This window comes from Bremia lactucae, linkage group LG1 (genome assembly GCF_004359215.1).
Source record: "Bremia lactucae strain SF5 linkage group LG1, whole genome shotgun sequence".
NCBI classification, from domain to species: Eukaryota; Oomycota; class Peronosporomycetes; order Peronosporales; family Peronosporaceae; genus Bremia; species Bremia lactucae.
In genome coordinates this window covers 9,929,228-9,951,641 of record NC_090610.1, presented here as the reverse complement: position 1 = coordinate 9,951,641, position 22,414 = coordinate 9,929,228, and the positions used below count along the sequence as shown (strand labels likewise).

Below are 22,414 nucleotides of genomic sequence, written 5' to 3'. Positions count from 1 at the left end.
AGAGTTTCGGGACGACGCGTTTGCGTCATCCCAGGTACAGGGGTCTGTACCTGTTGTAATCTCAACAGTTCCGCCTGTTGAGAGCCTTGCTGATTCAGCAAGGCTACTTTTTCCTTCATCTCGTCAAGTTCATGTTGTATGAACTTGGCGACGGTTGAATGGAGGGCATCTCTGTCTAAGTTGGACAGTAATGCCAGGATTGCATCGTTTCCTACGGATGAACTCATTCGTTCAACCGCACTCCTTTCTATATCACTTAGAAAGGAGTAGCTTTCAGGGGAAACGTGATGCGTATTCCCACTACCATCTAACATGTCCATGTTAAATGTGGGAAATGTGGTCCTTGGACGGACTACAAAGTGCTACCAGGTGTAACGGGGCACTGCGACTTGTACTGTTTCAGTACAAGTCCACTTCACACTGCTTCAGATGTGAGTGGTGCCTCTCGTTAGGTGACGTACACTGTACGTATAGAGGAAGACTTCTCTTAAGGCAAGTTAGCTTAAGAGTGTAAAATGAAAACTGTATTAATATAGTTAAGTGTCTTGTTAATCTATCTTTGTAAATGTTGACTTAACTATAAACTAATACTAAACATGTAAATGAATTCTTATCTATCTTATCTTGTAACTCTCTTTGATTACTTCTACAGCTGATTAGTCTGCGGAATAAATAGACATAATGGTCTATACCTATTTATGGATAAGAATTCAGGACATTACTACATAAAGTAATATCCTCCAAATATTATCTACCTTTTAGATAATATATTAATTAACAACCTTTAAGTGTTAATTTCATGTAACGATACACCCCGTTACACTCCCACTGTGTGGCTTGCAACCGATTACAACAGGACAACTTGCTTCCAATGAGTTTCCTTGTGTTGAACTCATGATGACTCGCAACTGCTACTATGTAATAATTAAACGGTGAGGAAGATGGTATGACATTTACGACCAAGTTTTGGTGAAGAGCGACTAAAAGGGAAGGAGTTGTTGGTGAAAGCAAATTGTAAAGTGAACTATCTAGGTTCTATCCAAGAACTATCATAAGCTTATCAATTCTAGTGTCTACTCTACCAACTATAGTGTATATGAACCTCATATTGTGGCTTAGCCCGTCAAGCACTTTATTCCATACGGAATAGTAAGCGTTCAGAGTATATTTTCAGTTAATCACATTCAGTATACTTTCCTTGAAGTTCTATAATCAGAAATATCGCAAGACGATTGCGCATATGTATTTATGTCTTATGACGTAGTTGCAGTTACTAGTAATACTTCCACTACGTCACATAGAGTATGTGAACCTCATTGTGTGGCTTACTCCTTCCTGTACTATATCCCATACAGAATAGAAAGTGGTCTGAGTATGTATTGAGATAATCACATTTAGGTATACCTTCCTTGGATTTCTTGGACCACGAATATTGGTCGAGACAATTATGCATATATATTCATTTCTTATGACGCAGTGGTTGAGACAATTATGCACATGTGTTCATGTCTTATGACGCAGTGCAGTTACTGGTAGCACTGCCATTAACATAACTACGTCACAGCGTGTGCAGGCAATAAAATATTTTCAAGTGTGTTGGTCTTATTCAGGTTCTAAGCAACGCAGGAAACGTGCGTTATCGAACGTATTTTGAAATATTTTAAATGCGAAAAGTACTTATATGTTCAAACTGAAATGTAACTTAATTCCCTTTAATATCTTAGGTGATTTATGATGCTTTTTAGATATGCCCACGTTTGCCAATGAACAGAGCTGAAAATATTGTGAAAAGTGATGCAATCGCAAGATGGGATCGATGATAATTACAAACGGAGGGAAAAGAAGCAAGTCTCGTTGAATATCATTTAATTCTAGATAAAAATATTTGTGTAGGAAACGGCTGTCCTCGCCGCTTCAGCACGTGGTGTATGTGTGTGTACATATGGATAAATTGGTCCACGTCGATGTCTTGTGAGTTACCGCTTGAGCTCCCAAGACGCTGCGTCGACGGCAAAATTTAGCGGCTTATAGCGCCACAACGGCGTAGCGGCGGCCAACTGCCCCTAGTCGCACCAGCCCTCTCCTGCTCTCATCGTCCAGCAGATATTTGCTATCGTTGCTACCACTGGGAAAGCGTGGCACAATCTGCAATCGTTGCTTCGCGCATAGTGACTTGAAGGTACATTCGTTAACCTCATGAGCCGCAAACATGATCGCCGCCGCGCTTGCGGGTGATTGGAAATTCCCTATAACAGCTGGAAAGCTTAAGTAAAAGTGCTACGTTCCTAGTATCGCTAGAATGATGCCGATCCAGTATAGTGCAGTAGTGAGACAATGAGTACGCCTTCTTCTGTCTTGTCTTCACTGACAACTCGTCAGCGTATACGACAAATACGACTACTGATCTAAGACCAGTAGATGTATGCAAGCCTCCGCCGTTTCAAGGCTAAGATCGCGTGCGTATACCACTGCCATAGATTTTTTGCTAGTCGACATTTGCGACACTGTATCGATAAAATATTGCTACGGCCGAACGCACCCCCGGGAGTATCATTTCATACGAAGCAATTCAAGCTTGTCGTGATCTGAACGCTTGTTTGTTTATTTTGCTTCTTTACACTTGAGCCATCAAGTGCTGCGCACAAATAAGCGAAGTGCCGTCCTCGATCTCGATGAGCGAAAAGGCGCGGCAATAAGCACAACGGCCGACGGAAACGACTCGGTCCTTCTGCGGCACAGCAATTAAAAAAAAGCGCTTTTGCTAGCAGAGCTTTTATTCATAATACCTCGGAATTCACTGCGAGTATATGAACTTACTTGAGCATTCGTTACTAAGAATTTAAATTATGCAAAAAAAGATTCAAGCTACAGCAAAAACGTTTGCAATCACCAAAAACGACTAATGTTCTCACAACTTTGATGCCCGCAAAAAGGATATATATTTATGTAACTTTACAGCTCTTCTAGCTCCCAGACGGAGGCCTGCTTCGCTTCGACTTCGGACAATATTTGCAATGTCGACTCCGTCTCTTTTACGGCTAGGTCGTCCAGTAGTTCATGCAATTCCACGGATGGAGCACCCATATCGTCTTCCACCATGGCGTCGTCGTCGTCCTTCACATGCTTCGATACAGTGGTCTCAATCTTGTACAAATTAATCTTCGAACGCAATTCTTTGTCCTCTTCAAGCTCGTCCAAGAATTGCTCATAATCCCGGTCCTCCTTTGATAAATCCGTCGTCTTCCGTATCGGACCAGCGTGCTCGACACCTTCCATTTTTTTAAGTTTCCAATTGCGAGCACGTTTTTGAATTCGACGTGGAAATACTTTTTTCACCAGTACCACATCGGGCAGTGCTGTGCCAGACTGTACAAGCGGTATTAAATCCGCATCATTAAACACAGCTGACGTAAGATCGTAGCCGCGAGCAAAGTCGCCAACGTGTAAGATCATGCCAAGGTGGCTCACAGTACGAAAACGTGTGTCATTCACTCCAAAGTCCGAGTCACGAACAATCTCCATATCAGCCAATCGAGTTTTGCGCGTCACATGAATCGCTCGACCACCACCGGAAGGAATCGCCATGGGATTGGAATCGAGAATCGTAAAGTCTGACATGGTTTTAATGGATCGCAATGCACGAAACGGGTAGCGCCAGTATTTCTCTGAATCGACTTCAGCTACTTGGGTACTAAATGGGTCCACAACATGAATCGAAGACGTAACGGACGCCACGAGGCACAAGCACGAGATGTTTCCAAGCATGCGAGCTAACTTTAAGGGCAAAACGACCAAGTCATCTTTACACACTGGTGCAATTTCCACGGCATATGTAAACTTGTAATTGTGCGTATTGCTATGATTATCTGCCGAAATGAGCTTCTTGGCCGTCTTGAGTTTCATTGGCACGGATTCTTGCAAAAAATCAATGAAACGCAATGCATGGTTGCGCTCCGAGAAGAAAAAATCGACGCCATCTGGATGCGACTCAATGGTTGTTGTCTTTTCATGAGCGCGATGCTTCAAAATTAGCTGCTCTAGATAGAAAAAGGTGCGTTTGTGATCTACCCGCTGTCGCACTTGTACAACAGCTCGCCAGGATTGGTTGGCAAACGAAGCTTGGCAGGCGTCACATTGCTGGTTCCGCACGACGAACGTGACGACAAACGATTGTTGCATGATCATCTTGCTAAGAACTTCCTTTTGTACCGTCAATTTGAGCTTCAAACGCCGCGAGTGGGGTTCTGTCCAGACCCAATTGGCATCAATGAGTTTAACGCGATTAAGATTATTGATCTTCTTAAGGCACATGGCAAGGAGCTCGCGCGACTCGAGTTCAGCAGCAACCCAAGGCGGGCGGGACCAGCGCATGCAACCACGACATTGATGAATGATAATCTCCTTGTTGATACCCTCGGTTACGTCCACTTGCGACTTTAAGCAATTGACACACGTATTGGCTGCGTTAGCCACGATGGGCGTCGCACACAGGCAACACAATCTGCGGATTTCACAAGCAAAACGAGTTTAGTACATTGCCAACGTGAAATTCATTAACGCTCTACAGGCATCTGCCCTTGAAACGTTTACATTGTAGGCATTTGGACCGTCATGGTGCTCATGTTTAAGACGTTTAAACGTCAAATGGGGTGTGCAAGTGGTGGTGACCAATGGAAATAGTATCGAGTTTCAATCAATTGCAAATCGCTTCTAAAACTACTTCATTTTGACCTAAAACCTGCCTCGCAAGCAAAGAAACGAACAAATGGACGGTGGAGCGACTCCCTCAGCAGGCGGCGCTGGTGGCACCAGTGCGAGTGCCTCGATGATTAAAGACCCGGAAATTAAATACATTTGTGGCGACTGCGGTATTGTCAATTATCTCTCGGCGCGCGATCCTATTCGCTGTCGCGCATGTGGCTACCGCATCATGTACAAGGCGCGCACCAAGCGCCTCATTCAGTTTGAGGCCCGGTAAACCAGGCACGTATGGTGACGGCCGTAGCAAGTGATTGCTGTTAGATCCATGGCTTTTTATTAGAACGTTCGAGCTTAATACAATAGTACTGAATAGTGGTGTGTTACAAGTGGGCGGATGATTTCAATGTGCTGCTCTATGTTCTTCCTACTTTCTTCACAAAGTGAGGTCTAGTGACCTTTGATAGCAAATTGCATGAGAGCCGAAGACTCTTTCCACACGCGTAAAGCGCGCTGTTGCACGCGAGTAGCATCGGCCAAAAGCGCCAGACGCTCGGACAGACAGCTCACGTACTGCACCCAAACTTCCTCGTGCGTCGAGCCAAATAAATCGACGAGTTTTTCAAATAAAGTTCGCACTTGTGCTACATGCACTGATGTTGCAGAAGTCTCGATATCGACGCACAACCTTAAGAATGTATACGTTTCTGGAGAAGGCAGAAGCTGCTCGTCAAGAATAAATTTCGTGTACAACACACGAACTTGTTCCAAGGAACTGACATTAGCTTTCCAAGCCACGAATTGGTGACGAATGGTACACCAGTGCTTTGAGCCACGCGTTTGAGCGCAAAGCGCATTTTCAAAAGCTTTGGTAATCGCATTTGGTGTCTCAAAAGTGCTTATTTGCAGCTGCAAAAGACGACTGTGCAGTGCAAATTGTGCGTCAAAATCGTCGACAGCTATTGTCGTCGCAGCTGTCTTTAAAACCAACAACGCTTCGACCAACGGGGTGCTTGACGTCTTCGCGTGCGAGTCGGAAGAGGAACGGCGACGCTTGACCAAAGGACGTGTAATCTCATTGTCGTAATCCAAATGAAGCATCAGCTGGGACTGTAAGAGCCACAGTTCCGAAGACTGCGGTAACACGTTATCACAGATGTTGCGGACAATGGTGAGTGCATCATTGGTACCGTCCAAGCGGTGAATCAAATCGACATAATTTATCGCAAGCGTTGAAGATGCTACGCTTGTTTTTGAAAACACAAAGTCATGGAGCTTGGCACGCGCGTATTCAAGCAAAAACGACGAAGGACGACAAGATGCCAAACGATTTATCATCCAAGCACCAAAGAGCTCCTTCATACGGACAGTATCCAATTCCTTCACGCTAGTCTCAAAATTTTGCACCACATTCCTTTCTGCCTGGCGCACTGCCTCGCTTTCTTCCTGCACGTGTTCTTTGCCATGTTCCTCAGCAACCAATAATGGGCGCATTGCATTGGCAGCAAACACTTGCTCACTCTTTGGAAACGCATTTTGGCAGTCTTGCAATATAAAATCGGATAGCGACGCAGCCATAAAGGCCCCAAAGAGGTCTCGAATTTTGACAAATTCAAGTCGAAAGTCTACATTATTTGGAATTGCGGCCACAGCATTCGTGTACACGATCTTTGCAATTGCACCTTGCATTACCAATTTCCTGACATTCACTTTTGCTGTCATTGCCTCGGATATGCCCTCATCTTCAGCATTTTGTTCCTCAGGAAGCTCATCAATCAATACGGTATCTTCAGCGTGACTTATAGATGTGTCAACTTCTTCGTTCAAGCGCAGAACCTGACGACGCATTGACAATTTCTGCACGAATAGCAACTCCAAACGAAAGTACTCAATCCAAAGTGTTTCGTGGTGTTGATTGAGACGAATAGCTCTCTGCATTAGCACACGCGCCGATTCCACATTAAGGTTGACACTAAATTCGTAAGACGCCGCTTCGATCCACAATTCGGCACTGCGTGGGTGGGATTGCAGTGCTCTAGAAAAGACGGCGGAAAGCACGCGGCTGCTGCCCTCTCGCTTGCAAAATGCCACATACTGCAGCCAGAGCTCAATGCTGCCACGATGCTTAAAGAGCACACGGTCAAAGATATTATGCACGCGCTTGAGACAAGCCGTGTCACCCACTGAGACCTTGACGATACCCAAGCGCTTCTTCCGTGCTGCTCGTAGCGCGTCCAACTTCAGTTCGTACTCGATGTAGCGCATTGCATCGATCTTGCGCATCGGAACGCGCTGCAGCGAGTATTCAAAGCTGCGGCGCTTCTCAACAATCTGGCGGATCTCATCTGCGGAAAATATTTTACGTGATTGAAAATCCTCCAGCTCGGGAATCATTTTCTCCATCGTAATCTGTACCTTGTCCGCCATGGCAGCTTACTATCTAATCTGACTGCTTTAATTGTTTTATGACATTGGGTGGAGACGTGGTTCGTATTTAGGCGAGTCACAAAGTCACATCATTTACACCCCATTCACGTGGGTATTTACTCAAGTGCGTCAGCATGTTCCCGGACGATCGCTTCCACCCGCTTGGGCCAGATGCCGACCATCTACACGACGATTTAATCGATTCCACAGAACTAGACTTTACGCCAAAAACTTCGAAGGAATTGGGCTCCGCGCTTGTACTGCATCAGTTTCTTCCGGCCTGGGACGTCCAAGCATACCTTCGTGTCGCGGGTATTCGACTGCACGTACATAATTCCAGGTATCCAGCGTATGAGGCGACGGGTATGAACAAAGTATGATTAATAACACATGCATACATATGAATAAGCTTGGGACATCCTGGTAGGTGAATTGCCACAGCTGAGCGATGGCAACTTTTTGCTGCCTAAAGAGAAGATCATTGTGCACTTGCAGACGGTAAAGTGACAAGATTACGCGAATAATTACTAATTTAGACGATAATTGGATAATCATACTGTCATGTTGGTACTTTAGTTTCACAAGGACATTGATGAATTCTTGAGCGATGCCCAGCGGAGCGAGTCGTACGCATATCGATCAATGCTGTCCGAGAAGCTGGAGCGTGTACTGCTTTATTGCCGATGGGTCGATTCCGCGTCGTATCGAGAAATCACGCGTCCGCACATGAAGCGCCATATTCCATTCCCATTAAATCATTTCTTACCCAAAAAAATGCACTTGGACACGATGGAGAATCTTCGGTTAAATGGCATTTCGACAAAAGAACAGGCTTACGTCATAGCTCGAGATTGCTACACGGCATTAAATACAAAGCTCGAGAGTGCTGGAACGACTTTCTTCTTTGGAGAACGGCCGAGTGCTTTGGATGTCGCGGTATTTGGTCACATTGTTGACGCGTTAGGTAACACGCAGTTGATGGCGACGGTACAACAGCATGCTCCGCTGCTAATTACGCTATCAGAACGTATTCGTGACAAATTTTTTGATGCTTTGGAGCATCACCCATCGAGTCTTAGTGACGAGGCTCTTTACTCGGAAAATCAACCAAATTTTTTCACCACGACTCCTTTAAAAAGTGCTTTTATGAAAAAGATATCGCCACCATTGCAAGTAGCTTTCCTCCAGCCATTTCGAAGTCTCGATTGGAGTCGACGTGAATTGGCTGTCGAAATTGCCGAGAAAAAGCGGGAACAAGAGAGAATGAAGCGTGGAGAGGAGGCAAAGGAACCACGTGATGAACAATTTGCAAAGAGTCCTCGTAATGTGATAATTGGGGCTTTAGCAGCTTTGGTATTATATGCCATGGCGGTGTTGCCTGTGGTCGTGCAATATGACAGTAATGATCACTACGAGGATGACAAGGAATTCGACGAAGATGAATAACCATCTTGATTTTGTCACATTCATCAAGAGGGTTGATTAGAAAACTTTACGAGTGAAGAAAACAATACCATTCGAGATCTTGGTTGTCGAAATTTAATAACTTTAGCTTACACGGTGCCATGTACAAATATTAAAAGAGTCGGCTTGCTTCTTCTCTGCTTCATAGATGATGCACGTTGGCGCTAGCTCATAATTCTACAGTCTCATCTATTCACAAACGCATCGCGTGAGCAACATTAAGTCCTTCGACGCGATGCATTAATCACGTACCTCCCGATATAATATCGACTGCCTGCTCAAGCATCTCCTCATCTGATGGGTCAAGAGCCGATAGAGATACTTTCTCAAGGAGGCCGTCAAACCGTTGCTGATCTTCCAGCGCAGATAGGTCCTAAACATGTATTTCACACCATAGACTAAATACATTGAATCGACGATATTTTTCTCAAAAACACAAATGGACTCGTACGTTCACGCTGTTGAAAGAAACCATTGATTCAACGGCACTTTTCCAGCCTTTATGCATAATCGCTTGCCGTGCTTGGCGTTCCTTGTTCGCCTCAAGCTCCTTTGTCAACAATGCTTGACCAGGAGATGGTGCTGAAGAAAGCGTCATGCCCTGTTTGTCGCGCTCTTGTAGCATTAATCGAAGTCGTTGTTGATGAAATAATTCGTACGCGGATGCGTGGCCTTCTGTCATAATCATTTGAGAGCGCGGAGTTTGCGAAGAACCCCATTCTTCTCGTGGCGTATTGAGCCCTTTGGCGCCAGCATTCGCAGCCGACGGAGAATTACCAATATTGCTAGTGGATACATTGCCACTAAAAGCACTAACACCGCCGGTACTTGTTCCACTCAACGACTGCGAAAACGTTCCCGTCAGGGCACTTAAGGAAGCTGTGCGCGGATGAAGCGGTGCCCCGCTAAAGCCTTGATGTATAGAAGTTGTATGCGCGGGATGATATGGAGCATTTGTCATTGCTAGCGCCTGAGGCGTGTGCGTAGGTGTTAAAGGCATCGACAATGACCGCTGCAGTGCTGTTGAAACCTGACGTGCAAGTTTACACGTTAGACCACAATCCAATCGACGACAAAAGCATCAAAAGTTTTCTATTTGTCACTCGACTTACTGGCATCTGAGTGGATGTGGAAAAGGATGTTGGAACCACATAGTGGGGCATAAAGCCCATGCTTTGTTGTTGCATGGGGTAACCGTGTGGCAATGGATAAGATTGGGGCATTAATTGCTGCTGAATTAACTGGGAGGGATGTTGTAAAACCAATTGTTGCGGCTGAATGTTGACGTTATAGTTGCCGGACATGGCAAATTGATGATTGCCGATCGGCATTAATTGATTTGTATTGCCAGAATATAGAGCAGTTCCAGCGGAGCTTGGATAAAAGCGCTGACTCATCTGAAAGTTGTGAATCGACGCCGCCACGAGGTCATTCACACTTTGCATTGTATTTCCCATCGCTGCTGTCATACGTGGTTGTGCCAGCGGCTGCGTAGGTTTAACAAATACCGAATTGACCATTTTCCCAGCAATTGCGCCTTCCGATGAAGACGATGGACTATTGCCCGATACTATGCCCTGCTCTCTTTTTACAAATACCATTGGGCTTGTTGCATTCTTATAATTAATCTGCCGAGTTGAGCTGGCTTCAGCAGCTTTTAACTTAATGTGCTCGGGATCAGAAGACGGCGACTCGACAACGTCAGAAGCTGCACCAGGTGATTCAGTTGATGTCTTGTCGTCTTTTGTCGAAGCACGTCGTCCACGCATAAGTGATTTCCAGCGAATTTTCACAGCGTCTTCTGTACGGCCCTAGAAAGAAAATATTGCAAGTAACAACTCAGTCTTGTATTGCAGTCCCAGCTTTAAAAAGTAATCAAACCTTTAGCTGCTGAGCAATAATCGACCATCGATTACCTAGCTTGGCTTGCATCTCAACAATAATTTTGTCTTCATCCTCGGTATAGAAACTAATGCCCGTAGAATAGATAAGTAAGACTATTGGAGACTCTTTCTCATAAAGCCTGATTGCGCAGCGTACCCCTTGTTAATGTTCGGATCCAAATGATTACACCATCGCTCCCGACATTGTTTGGACCTGGACCTCATACCAATCATTAGTACGTCGTTTGTCGTGCAATACTATTGTAACTTCTATAGCTCACGTTCGTCCAGGAATTAAAGAAGCGACTTGTCCCCAATTCTTTTTACCTTCCGCCACTAACTCGCGAAGTTTTCCGTCTTCTTCGGGTGTCCAGTGGCCCTATTTTCAGCATGAACAGAAGAGAGCCATCCGCGTTAAAAAAACCCCTCTAAAAGCAGCATTTCGATTCACTTTACCTTGATCAAACCTGGCTTCAGTACTTTGGTCCACCGTTGCAAGCATTGAGTATGATTTCGTCCAGGGACTTGATCCGCAATGGCTTTCCAATTGCGCTCCCCACTCCGTTCAACTGCTAATCGTAACGACTCATCTTCGTGCTTGGACCATCGTCTCGGATTCGACTTTTCTTTCGCAGGCGGCGCTTGCTTGACTGCATTCAGAATCAAATGGGCACGTGGGACGCCCATGCCGCTGCCCCTTCGATCTTTCACCATTAGTTTCGCAGGTTGTGCCTGAGACCGTTGCAGTGGTAATGAGGTCTCGTGCAACGAATCCAGCGACGTCGAATCCTCTTCAGTGTCTTGCGTATCGGAATAATACGAGCTTGTGACTAGTTTGTGACGCTGTGAGGCCGGCGCCGGCAGCATCTTCTTCAAGCTGTCCGTGCGTCCGCGCTTCTTGGGGCTCTTGGTTGGTAATTTATTCGCTGAAACGCTGGAAGTAGCGGCATTTTCCACGGCTATGTCGCTCTGAAGAGGTGAGCTGAGACCACTAGCTTTTGAGATAGACGTCTGATCTAACGCCTTTCCCAGTTCTGTTAGCTTTGTAGAGCTGACGGGTGAGCCGTCGAGGGTCGCCATCTCTTACGGCTCTATGGAAATTTGGCAAAGCACGTGAAAATGCCTAAATGAGTGCCAGAGTGGCACAATGCGTAAGCGAATGCAGAGCTCTAGGATGCTGTATTTAATATTAAAATCGCTCCGTGGACGGAAGCCGCCTCCTCGTGCGCGCTTGATTCTCGATACTAATTGATATCGCGGAAAAGATGGGGGAGCGATGGACGATTGTGTGGTATACATACCAGATGGAAATGGTGTTATACAAATTTAGATTCATGATGGCTTCAACTTCCTCTTTTTATGGTACACCTCGAGCAATTACCATAACTGATAACTGAAATATAAATAGGGAATTGCTATTTTCACACCCTTTTTTATCTATATTCACACACTTTTTTATTTTGTGCTACGAAGGGGTGAAGCAAGATCATTCCTGAGACTTTCTGCATATAGTCAATTTCACACCCGTTTTCTTGATTTTATTGGAAATATATGAGTGCTGTCGTCACTGAGAAGTCACTAAAGGATTAGGAGGGATAGGCATAAAGGTAGCACAGAATAGCGAGCTAAGGACCTAATTATATTACTTTTTTCATTTTATTCTTCAATTGATTATGAGCCCAGACACATGCGAGTTGCACGATAGACTACGCGAAGATAATTACTTCGTGTGGGAGTTCAACGCACGGATAAAGCTGGCGAAGAAAGATCTGCTAGACCACCTCGATGAGATGAAGGTTCAAGAGAAGGAGACACAGTGCCGTCGACTTGGAAAGTCAACGATATGAAAGCCTTTGCAATCGTGGCACCAGTGATAATCCCAAGATTACAGTCGATGGTACGGAATGCCTCTTCAACGGCGGAGATTTGGGGGATGCTAAAGATTTTTTTCTTCGACAAACTGTCCATAATCTGGTTTAATTGCGGCGTCAATCGAGCAAATTCAAGTTATCCAAGAGTGGTAACATCTTGAAACAATTCCTGAAACTTAACACGCTTGGTACGTCGATGCAAGCGACGGGACAAGAAATATCAATGAATGAACAGCTGGCAATCCTGTTTGGAAGTCTTTCTAAAGAATATGGCCAGATTGTCAAGATCGTTAAATACACAAACGGAATGAACTTATTCGAACTCAATGAGATGCTTTATCGAAAGTATGAATACATGACAAGAAAAGAGAGCAATGAGTAAACTCGCACTTCCTTTCTCATGTCGGAGGTCTTTGCAGTCTTGACGCGTGAGTTGACCATAGAGCAGTTGACCGTAGAGCGGTCAACTCAAGCGTCAAGACCGCAAAGATGTCCGACATGAGAAAGGAAGTGCAAGTTTACAAAAATATATATCTTATGCAACAAGGTCGGTCACAAGAAGCACGAATGTCAGAGTGGAACTGACCTCACGAGGAAAATGATGAACAACGAGCAAGCGTTTACGACGTCAAGTCAAGATTCTAACGGATGGCTTTTGTATAGTGGAGCAAGTAGCCATATGTGCCCGAATGGAGACAGATATTTGGAATTAAGAAAGCTATAAGACCCGATAGCAATAACAATTGCAAATGGCAGCAACGTGCTGGCCACGGAGAACAGTACGTGTGATACCGAAGAGCACGAATTAAAGACCTTGTATTTGTACTTAATTCGAATCGACGATTGCTTTCAATTCCAGCGTTGTCAAAACGTGATTTTCAAGTGACGTTCGCAAAGGATATGTGTTATCAAGAATGGTGACTAGTGTGTTGAGAAGTGAAAGGAGTTACACAATGAATTGCCAACCAGAAGTTTCAGCACGATTATGCACCGAAACTGGACATGGATCAAAGGTGGACGTTAACATCTGGCCTGCTCGGCTTGGTCATCTGCCAATGAACAAGGTGAAGACTCTGAATAAATGCATGGATGGTTTCAAGGTGTATGGCACTAGTGGTATCGGTGAGGATGGAGGAAAGTTTTGTGAAGGGTACATGGTGAGCAAGTCTTCAGTGACACTATTTCCGAAGTCAACATATCGAGAATTGAAGGCGACCATTCCACTTCATGTTATACATAGTGAGGTAATTGGAACAATGGAACCGAAAACACAAGGTGGAACAAGGTTTATTATTACATTTATCGACGACTTTTCACGTTATACAGAGGCTTTCTTTATGAGTAACAAGTCAGAAGTGGTGAACCGATTTACTAAATGCAAGGCAGTTTTGGAGAATCAAATGGAATTTACTTTAAAGTGCATTAGAACGGATTATGCATCGGAATATATCGACATTGGCTCAATGAAATATGCAGAAAAGCTGAAAATATCCACCGATCAACTGTGCCGTACTCACCACAGCAAAATGGGTTGTCAGCGAGAATTAATCAGACAATTACATAACGAGATTCTGTTGACCACCAGAAATATTGTCTGCTATTTAGAATTCAGAACACCGTCCGGTGTTTGTAAATCCAACTGTCAACACTTGACACCTGGCTAGGCCAGTAATAAGAAATCTATAAAATTTATTTCGTCTTCTGGGCTATAGCTTTTGCTTATAATTTAGTCACCATAGAACAATGTTTGCTCCATCTTTTTCCTAACTTATGAGAGTTTCTAACTTAGCAGGTGATAACTTATCGGAGGTTCTACTGTATCATCGCCTCCGCCCACTATTTTCTCCACCTTTTGTCGTCAAATGTCGATGTCCCCAAATCCATAATAATTATCATCCCTTTAGCAGCTGGACTTAACATTGGAATCACCACAGAGAGCCCTTTCAGCTTTTCATCACGATGGCCTTGTCTGGTTCCTCCTCCTCAACTTTATTAATAGCATGCAAACCATTATGATCACCGATGACGAGGTTCGCGATCTCCTGTTCTCTCAAAAACACATGCTCGATATCACTTTCAGCAGCATTTAACAGCAATTGAATCGACAATCAGATTTCGCAAAAGCAATCTCTCAAGAGCAACGGTGACGACCTCCTCAACACGCTTCTCTTCCAATAGCAGAGATAGGTCGCCTGTTACATTGTCAAACAATACGGTTTGGCGAACCAGTTTTCGATTGTAATTTGCGAAATCCCATTTCATGCTGCAAGCACACCTTATTGCAATAAGTTGGTCGGCCCTGTAAAGATGTTGCTCGTGCATTTTTCAACTGGAAGCGTCGGTAACGCTACTTAATTGCAGCAATGATCCCTGCATCCAGTGGCTGGATCTTTGATGCTATAATTGGTGGCAAAGGCATACTTCAGCATTCGGAGTGGGACTCTCAAGGCATTTCAACCACTCTTGAAATGATACGCCAGTCATCCAAGCTGTACTGTTGGACCGCTAGTAGTTCTCAAGCTGTTCACCAGTTTTCGATTGAAGCAGCGAGGTTCGTTGGCATGTCCGGCAACAATGATGGTCGTTTGTGCGATCCAACGGCATTGGCGGTGAGTGCAACTGTGATCCTAGTCTTCTCCTTTTCTAAATCCGCCAAAGTTTTCTGGGTAATGGTGGCACCATGCTGTAAGAAGTCCAGATTCGTTCATATATAAACACCAGCTGGACTGAAGACATCAACACGAGCTCGCATAGCCGGCATTTCCGATTTTATTGGCCTCATTATCACCTGACCCGGCTTCACCATAAATCCTTATACATTTAGAATTAATTGCGGAATAAGACTTCTTTTTAGCCATCCATATGCTATATTCGGGTATTTAAGGAGCTCTGCAAATATCTGATCGCAAGTTTGATAAGATCGTAGGTGTAAAGGCATTTCGGTGTTGGCCCAGAAGTGACCCACTATTTGATATCAACGTGCACATGGATGAAGAAGTTGAATTCGAAGACCAGACAAGCTTGATCGCATAAATTCGCGGTCAAACAATAGGACGGAAGACGCGTTCCAGGAATTACAAAGTATTGTACCATTTGTGTTGTCACCACAGTCGATAGGCCAAGCGATAGTGCCATTGGATTCATCAAATGAGATCACGAGGACGATGCTGAAGGAAAAAACTTGTGATCAAGTTCACACGCAGAAACGACTACGTGTTGGATATGAACAAGCGTGTGCAAGTTTTGAGACACTAACTTTATTTGAAGATGCCTTGCAGTCACGAAATGGGAGAAAGCCATAAAAAACGAATTTAGTGCGTTTAAAGAGGAGAAAATGGAGTGCAGAAGACGGAACGAGGAACAAAAAGGTCATAGGCACGAAATGGGTATTTGCAATCAAGAAGAACCAATGTGGTAAAATTGAGCGATTATAGCTCGTCTCGTTGCGCTTGCTTATGGCCAAACATATGGCGTTGATTATAACGACACTTATTTGCCGATAATGAATTAAATTCGACATACCCAATTGACAACATATTGCGCATCTTCATGGCAATATGTTGTCAATTGGGTATGTTGATACGTCAGTATAATATTGACACGGCTTTTCAAAATGGTATCCTTAAAGACGAAGTTTTTACAAGGCCACTGAAACGAGTGTCACCAAAACCGATTCAAATCTTCAAACTTAATCGAAGTTTGTATGGATTGAAGCAAGCGACTGCAATTTAGCTCAATACCAAACAAGTGTTTTTAAGAATATAGATTTTACGGCATGCACGTCAGGTTCGTGTTTCTTCGTTCGGAAATATGAAAACTCATGACTTTGTATGTAATTATAAGCTTATTGAAGCAAATTCAGTTGAAGCAATCATATTGCTGGCCGCAGATAATTCAAGGAGATTTAAGTTAATGGTGCTAGGAAGTGTGCGGTTTATCTTCGGTATTGAGGTGAAGTACAAGCAAAGTCAAATAAAATTGATAATTAGCACAAAGGACCCTATGATCAAAGGATTCTGGAAAAGTTAAATTAAAAGGACTTGAAGACAGTATTCAATCCTAAAGTCGATGGCCAATGTCTTAGAAATATTAAAGAGCTTGTTCCAAGAATAGAAAATCGACCATACCGGTCACTTGCGGGGTCACGGCATATATTGCAACTGGAACCAGACATACCATTTGCAGTATGTCAACGAAGTCGACACCTCGAGAATCCAAGTGAAGGGTATTTACGGATGATGTGTATACAAAATATTTGATGACAGGGTTCTACGTCTGGAACCAACAATAGAGTCAGTCCCTAGAAAACAAGAAGCTAAAGAAGTTTTTGGAATGAAAAACACGTACCAAAGCTTTACACTTTTACTGGCTGCGCGAAAAGTTCGCAAAAAATTGAAGCCAAGGCTTTTATGGCAGAGAGCTTTCCTGTCCAACTCCACGATTTTATTCCTGTTATTAAACTTCTTTCCACTTCGGGGAAACACATGTAGAATCTTGATGAGTTATTTCGGATGATGTGTATGAAACGTATTACTTAGCCTGAATAAATACGTGTCACGTTGCTAATTGTACGCGTTATGACTGACAGAAACTTCTACAGGCTTTCCTGTCAAGTTTGAGTTGTCAATGGTGTTTACAGTCTGCGTCGTGTACACTTTCCAGAAGATTGTATTAAACCCGCTCTTGGATCCTGAAATGTTTGATATTCCAAACGACAATTACGAGGATGAAGTGCGGTCGAAGGCTAGACTGTGTAGCTTTGTATGGTGCTATATCCTTCGGCAAGAACAGCTACCTCTCCCTCATATTTGAGTGATCGACTATTTCAGTGGATGATTGTGCAGCATTCGTGCTCGGTATTTTTATGAGCTGCGGTGTTTTATCAACAGCACAAGATTTTTCTCAAAGATGATCGTCTAGCTTAGAAAATTTGTGCAGTGAGTTCCAAACGTCATTGATTCCCTAGTCATCGTGTTCGAAATGACATTTTTACCTCTCATTCACTTGCGCCTGCTCTTCATCCTGTACATCATGTAAAGTATCTCTTTGAATTACGACAGACCCGCATATGACGCAACAAGGACGAAATTAATGGAAAACACGAGGACACAGCGAGCAAATAAATGCGATTCTCTCATATGTCTCTTTAAAAGTCAAGGGAGAAGCAGACGATTCGTAAGCACATATTACCGAGGTTCATTTATTAGGCGTAGCTGCTTCGTAATCCAGCAAAAACATCCATTTTCCAGCTGCTTCGGACGAAGAAAGCAGCTTCCCCGTGAGCTTATCCAGTTGTACAATATTTGACCGGAAGACCTGCACGTTTTCTGCTTAAGCAGCCTCCATCTATTTTAATAAAGCATAGTGAATCAAAGCCACTAGACATAGCGACAACCCAAGTCATTTGAGCTATCTGTAGATGTTGTGCTTGCCGAACCACCCTTGAGAGAAGCGCAATTAGTGTACACCTACCATGGTGTTGTGTGAAGGGCAATCCTACAAATCGAGTACGATGAAAGCATCATCATACTGTAAATCTCTTAACGTGTAGTGTAAATTCACTACGCGTTCATCGAGTGGATACAAGTAACTCTCCCCTCCCGATTTGGTACTCCACATTCAAATATTGTCTGCCCTAAAGGAAGCGGAGGAGGCAATTTGAACGTTGCGTGGCAAGAAGGTTATACAACGAAGAGATTACGCACGAAGGACGACAAATACCGAAAATTTAGAAGGTTGTGGCTTGCTTGCGCTCGTGGTGGTGGGTACAGAAGCAAGGGCATAAATATACGCCAAACGTTAAAAAGTCTTCTGTGTTGCTCATGAAAAGGCACTATGCAGCGCCAAATGAATCAAAATGATGGGTAAGAATGGAGAGTAAGTGTGGTCCATGCAGCACACAACGATGAGGCAACCGATAATCTTGCAGCATTTCGAAGAGATAGAGAATACTATTTTACACGGTTATATTCTAAAAGCTTATCCATTGTTCCTCATGATGAGAATTTGAAGTACAGGATCCTCTATGAGGCACACGATACTGTCCGTGGTGGTCATCTCTGTAGAGAAAAGACATACGGCTCTGTAAGCCAGATTTATTGGTGGCCCAAAATTTTTCCTTGGACGATTTCTTGATGACGGGTTAAATGATTTTTGGTGACCAAAATCGGTATATCCAGGGACACGAGCTAGGGTGGCACAGAGGAACAAGAATTCCCTCAAACTCCTGTGCAATTTCCTTCGTATCGACCTCAAAGCCCCAAGTTTGACGATCGGTTTGCATGTCAGAATCACTACGAGCTTCAACCAAAGTTTCGTTTGGCTTCACCCTACCATCTTTCGGGTACAAACATATGTGCTGCGTGTGACGCTTGTCGGTCTTGTCCGCCCATTCTCGCGAGCGAGACGCTGACCGATTTCTCACACGCTCAGACGGACTTCTACAACTTATTTCACGTGACCAAAAAGTGCTGACGTGCTTGCTTTTATTCTCACCTTTAAGTGAGGCATTGTCCGAACTCAATAGATCTCGAATGGTTGCTTGCGTTTCCTTGAGCTTATGCACAAGCGTTGTGACATCAAGTGCCTCGTCTACTACAGTAACGGTTTACCAACCGAACTGTGCCCCATCACAAAAGCTGTCCAGTATACCTCTCAGGCTTATGTTAGTATATAATGATCTAGTTTTGATCCTCGCAGTAGCAAATGTCGATAATCTCACGACCGTATTGACGGCATTAAAATAGTTTTAATCTTGCCATTAGCTTAAAGTTTTGTTTCTTCCAGACTTTTAAAGAGCTTGAAAAATAGAATTCGATGAAGCGGTAAAAATTGTATAGCATTACAAACTTTTCAAATCGAGTATCATCCAATTACTGCAGACCTTCTTTTTGACATTTTCCAGCTTCGGGTAAAAGCCTGATTTATATTTAGAAAAACAAAAAGTAACATTTATAGGGATTTGATTTAGTCACACCCCTTTTCTTTAAATTCGCACCTTTCTCGCAAATTCTTATAATCACACCCCTCTCCTTTTAAGTCAACGCCATGCATCCATCTGCATGCCAGTACTAACCAATTTCCGCTTAATACACCATTTCTAATCATACACTAAACCACCCTTTCAATATCTCCATATTCTGCGCCATTCACGTCTTCTTTGTCATTACCTTGCCGCCCTCATCCACACCATCACCATACAATAATGTCTGACTCTGTCTGCCAGCAACCTGGGAGTCGATGCTCTGCAGATGTCCTTTCTGGACCCGGCCAGGCAGCACGCCGGTAGCCCTACCTGAACCAGCAAAATTATTCGCGTACGTTTGTGCCGCTCCCATGTCTGGGAAGGCGACCGCATAGGCAGCGTAGTCCTTATACAAGTCTCGGAACCTGGGAGCTGCATGTTTGCCCCTGGGGAGCCGCCGCATTGAAGTCTTTGGCTTCTGTACTCCGCAACTATAACAAGGCACCTTCCACTAGAACTGGAAAGCACTAGTTGACCTTGCACTGATTACAGTGAAGGTTAGGTGCCTCGAAACTTCACGTACACAAGGGAGGAAAATTTCTAGCTAGCGTAGGGGCTTAAGCTACCAAAGATAATTTAAGGGATTAGAATTAGAAAAAAATAGAACTGTGTTAATATATTTAGGTCCCTACGTAACGATCTTCTATTTACTAATGAACTTATTATATTAATATGCGCTTATGTCGTACTGACCTAACTTTTGACAGCAACTGCATCTCTACAATCGCTTATTGTTCGAAAAGCGAGGTCTATCGCTTTTGACATAAGAGCAGGTCCATAGCTTGTGTCGTCTTGGATGACGACACAAGCTTCTTCTGCGCCATAGTGCTGGATATTGAGGTCACATCAACGTTTCAAAGTAGCCAGCAGGAAATTACCTGCCGACCCGGATTTACTTTTGTTTTCAGTGCTGACCGGTCGCACAAAAAACGAAAGTAAATCCGAGTCGGCAGATAATTTCTAGTGTCCAATGGTGTTCGTCCGATGGCGTTTGAAAGACGAGGTGTGTACGATAACGGTTTTTTTGTTTGACCCACGTGAATTACCCATAATGAATGGGATTTTAGTGATAATAGCTATTTAAAATAAGAGAAGGGTATTTTACTCATAATTTAAAATGTTTGTATGAGCCAAGTCTTAAAGACCTCATACGACCCAAAACTAATGGGTAGTGATGCTGGAGCCCCAGCACTGTTTTTGTGCCATTTGAAAGGTGACGACATGTCAAAGCAAGGGCATTACGTATAAGGTGACTTGTTGGTCTTGCCAGCGCCGTTGGTCTAGTGGCAATTGCATCGACAAGCACCTCGCTTCAAGCTGCAATGGATACCAGCTCTCCCTGAAGCATAAAAACGTGAGCGTAAGCATAATCTTAAGCGCATTTACTGTATTTGAGCGGTTCAAAGGTCTTAAAAGCTGCTTCTGTGTCGACGAGATTACCCGTGCGTCTAGCGACAGGCGCATTGATAACAGTGATGAGCGCGTTGTGAGATTTCACTACACGTTATAAGATTTACAGTACGATGATGATTTCATCGTACTGACAGATTTTATGTAATTTTAGGTATACCTTGGCTCAGAAAGTATGAGCCAAGAATCAGCTGGCAGCATCGATCCGTAAAGATACCTGCCTTTTCTTCATCAGATGGCTATCTGGTCAACGTCTTGGAGCTTCCACAAGCGTATGGACATCTACAAGTAAGTGCTATGGTCTCACTGGTATGCAAATTTCAAGAAGTGTACGTTCTCTGCAAGCAAAATACCAATTCTTGGGTGCATCGTCAGTAAACACAGCGTGCGCCCTGAATCCGAAAAGATCAAGGCAATTACCGACTGACTTAGAAAGTTCCTTGGGCTAGCGGCGTACTTGCACAGGCACTCACGCAATTATGCCGAGATGACAGTTCACCTCTCTCGTCTCTAATAGAGAGACGAGAAATGGTTATGGAACGCTGGTTGTCAGCGTTCCTCTAAAGAAAATAAGCAAAGCTTGACGCAATCGCCCATCTTGGTCATTGCAGATCAAGACAGACCACACGTGTCATCGTCTCTGCTCACGATGATTTGCGCTTGTGCATCATGTATGAGTGTCACGACGTACGAACAAGTGGACATCGTGGACGTGAGAAAATTTATTTCACAGTAAGTCGCGAATTACTGGCCCCGCCAGTATCAGTTCGTGCGCAAGTACATTCGTGCTTGCGGTGTGTGTCAACGGGTGAAGCCTAGCCTTTCATCCCGTGCACCTCTCCAACCTCTACCACTTTCGGCAGAATGTTGGCAGTCCGTATCAATGGACTTCGTCTTCTGATTTCCCGAAGACGATCACAAAAACAATGTAATATTTGTTTTTGTAGAAAGATTCAGCAAGATGGTACATCTTGTTGCAGCACCAGAGTCAGCACGGTTCCGTGCTGTGTCTGTGTCTTTATCGACACGGTATTCAGACGCCACGGCTTACCCCGTGAACTGGTCTAATTTGTTCCATTTCTCGGAAGACGGCTGACTATGTCAACTTCCAATATTCAAGAGACAGATGGTCAGACGGAACGCGTAAATTGCGTCATCGGAGAGATACTTCAAAGTTACGTCCAATCGTATCCGAATTGGAGCGAGGTTTTACCGATGGTCGAATTCGCCATCAACAATTCGGTGGATGCGTCTACAGCGCTTACACCGTTCTTTGTGAATGGTTACGCCATCCACGCATACCCACACAATTAGAGGGATCCTCTAATTTAAAGGGGGACTCGCACGAGCAAAACCAACTCATGCCCAAGCTAATTTTGAGTCGAAGTTACACACCACACGAATGTTGTCGATGCCGAAATAAGCGACATCGAAGGAGAGAAAATAATTCATGGTAATGCACACAAAGCGCACTGAAAAAGATGAGCAAATGAGTCAGCAGAGGATTTCTGCTGGCTCGATATATGTAACGGGGCACCCCTTACAGCTACTCTATCGGGTAGCATGCCGCCAGCCTTGCCAAGAGAATTAATGCAGACATATTCGAGTCTAAGGTGGCCAGGGCGGCCTGTGATACA

General features: G+C 44.1%; 7 protein-coding genes across 7 annotated transcripts; 3 read left to right on the top strand and 4 right to left on the bottom strand.

Annotated features, from left to right (window-relative positions):
• Window positions 1-2,025: 2,025 nt before the first annotated feature.
• Window positions 2,026-2,211, bottom strand: CCR75_004213 (uncharacterized protein; the record flags this gene model as incomplete). Its single annotated transcript, XM_067962300.1, has 1 exon — window positions 2,026-2,211. One exon carries the CDS (start codon window positions 2,209-2,211, stop codon window positions 2,026-2,028), a length of 186 nt encoding a protein of 61 aa, XP_067820481.1.
• Window positions 2,212-2,952: 741 nt separating this feature from the next.
• Window positions 2,953-4,613, bottom strand: CCR75_004214 (uncharacterized protein; the record flags this gene model as incomplete). Its single annotated transcript, XM_067962301.1, has 2 exons — window positions 2,953-4,501; window positions 4,591-4,613. 2 exons carry the CDS (start codon window positions 4,611-4,613, stop codon window positions 2,953-2,955), a joined length of 1,572 nt encoding a protein of 523 aa, XP_067820479.1.
• A 152-nt stretch (window positions 4,614-4,765) lies between these two features.
• CCR75_004215 (uncharacterized protein) lies at window positions 4,766-4,978 on the top strand (the record flags this gene model as incomplete). The annotated part of the gene is made up of 1 exon (XM_067962302.1): window positions 4,766-4,978. One exon carries the CDS (start codon window positions 4,766-4,768, stop codon window positions 4,976-4,978), a length of 213 nt encoding a protein of 70 aa, XP_067820480.1.
• Window positions 4,979-5,148: 170 nt separating this feature from the next.
• Window positions 5,149-7,125, bottom strand: CCR75_004216 (uncharacterized protein; the record flags this gene model as incomplete). Its single annotated transcript, XM_067962303.1, has 1 exon — window positions 5,149-7,125. One exon carries the CDS (start codon window positions 7,123-7,125, stop codon window positions 5,149-5,151), a length of 1,977 nt encoding a protein of 658 aa, XP_067820477.1.
• Window positions 7,126-7,190: 65 nt separating this feature from the next.
• On the bottom strand, window positions 7,191-11,667 carry CCR75_004217 (uncharacterized protein). The gene is made up of 10 exons (XM_067962304.1): window positions 10,929-11,667; window positions 10,754-10,851; window positions 10,630-10,686; window positions 10,471-10,558; window positions 9,702-10,400; window positions 9,041-9,619; window positions 8,842-8,962; window positions 7,702-8,778; window positions 7,553-7,623; window positions 7,191-7,488 (listed from the first exon to the last, which is right to left on the bottom strand). The coding sequence occupies exons 1-8, from the start codon at window positions 11,550-11,552 to the stop codon at window positions 8,759-8,761; spliced, it is 2,286 nt and encodes a 761-aa protein (XP_067820478.1). The 5' UTR covers window positions 11,553-11,667; the 3' UTR covers window positions 7,191-7,488; window positions 7,553-7,623; window positions 7,702-8,758.
• Window positions 7,260-8,571, top strand: CCR75_004218 (uncharacterized protein; the record flags this gene model as incomplete). The annotated part of the gene is made up of 3 exons (XM_067962305.1): window positions 7,260-7,488; window positions 7,553-7,623; window positions 7,702-8,571. 3 exons carry the CDS (start codon window positions 7,260-7,262, stop codon window positions 8,569-8,571), a joined length of 1,170 nt encoding a protein of 389 aa, XP_067820482.1.
• A 5,302-nt stretch (window positions 11,668-16,969) lies between the features above and the next one.
• Window positions 16,970-17,155, top strand: CCR75_004219 (uncharacterized protein; the record flags this gene model as incomplete). The annotated part of the gene is made up of 1 exon (XM_067962306.1): window positions 16,970-17,155. The coding sequence occupies one exon, from the start codon at window positions 16,970-16,972 to the stop codon at window positions 17,153-17,155; it is 186 nt and encodes a 61-aa protein (XP_067820483.1).
• Between the last annotated feature and the right edge of the window lie 5,259 nt (window positions 17,156-22,414).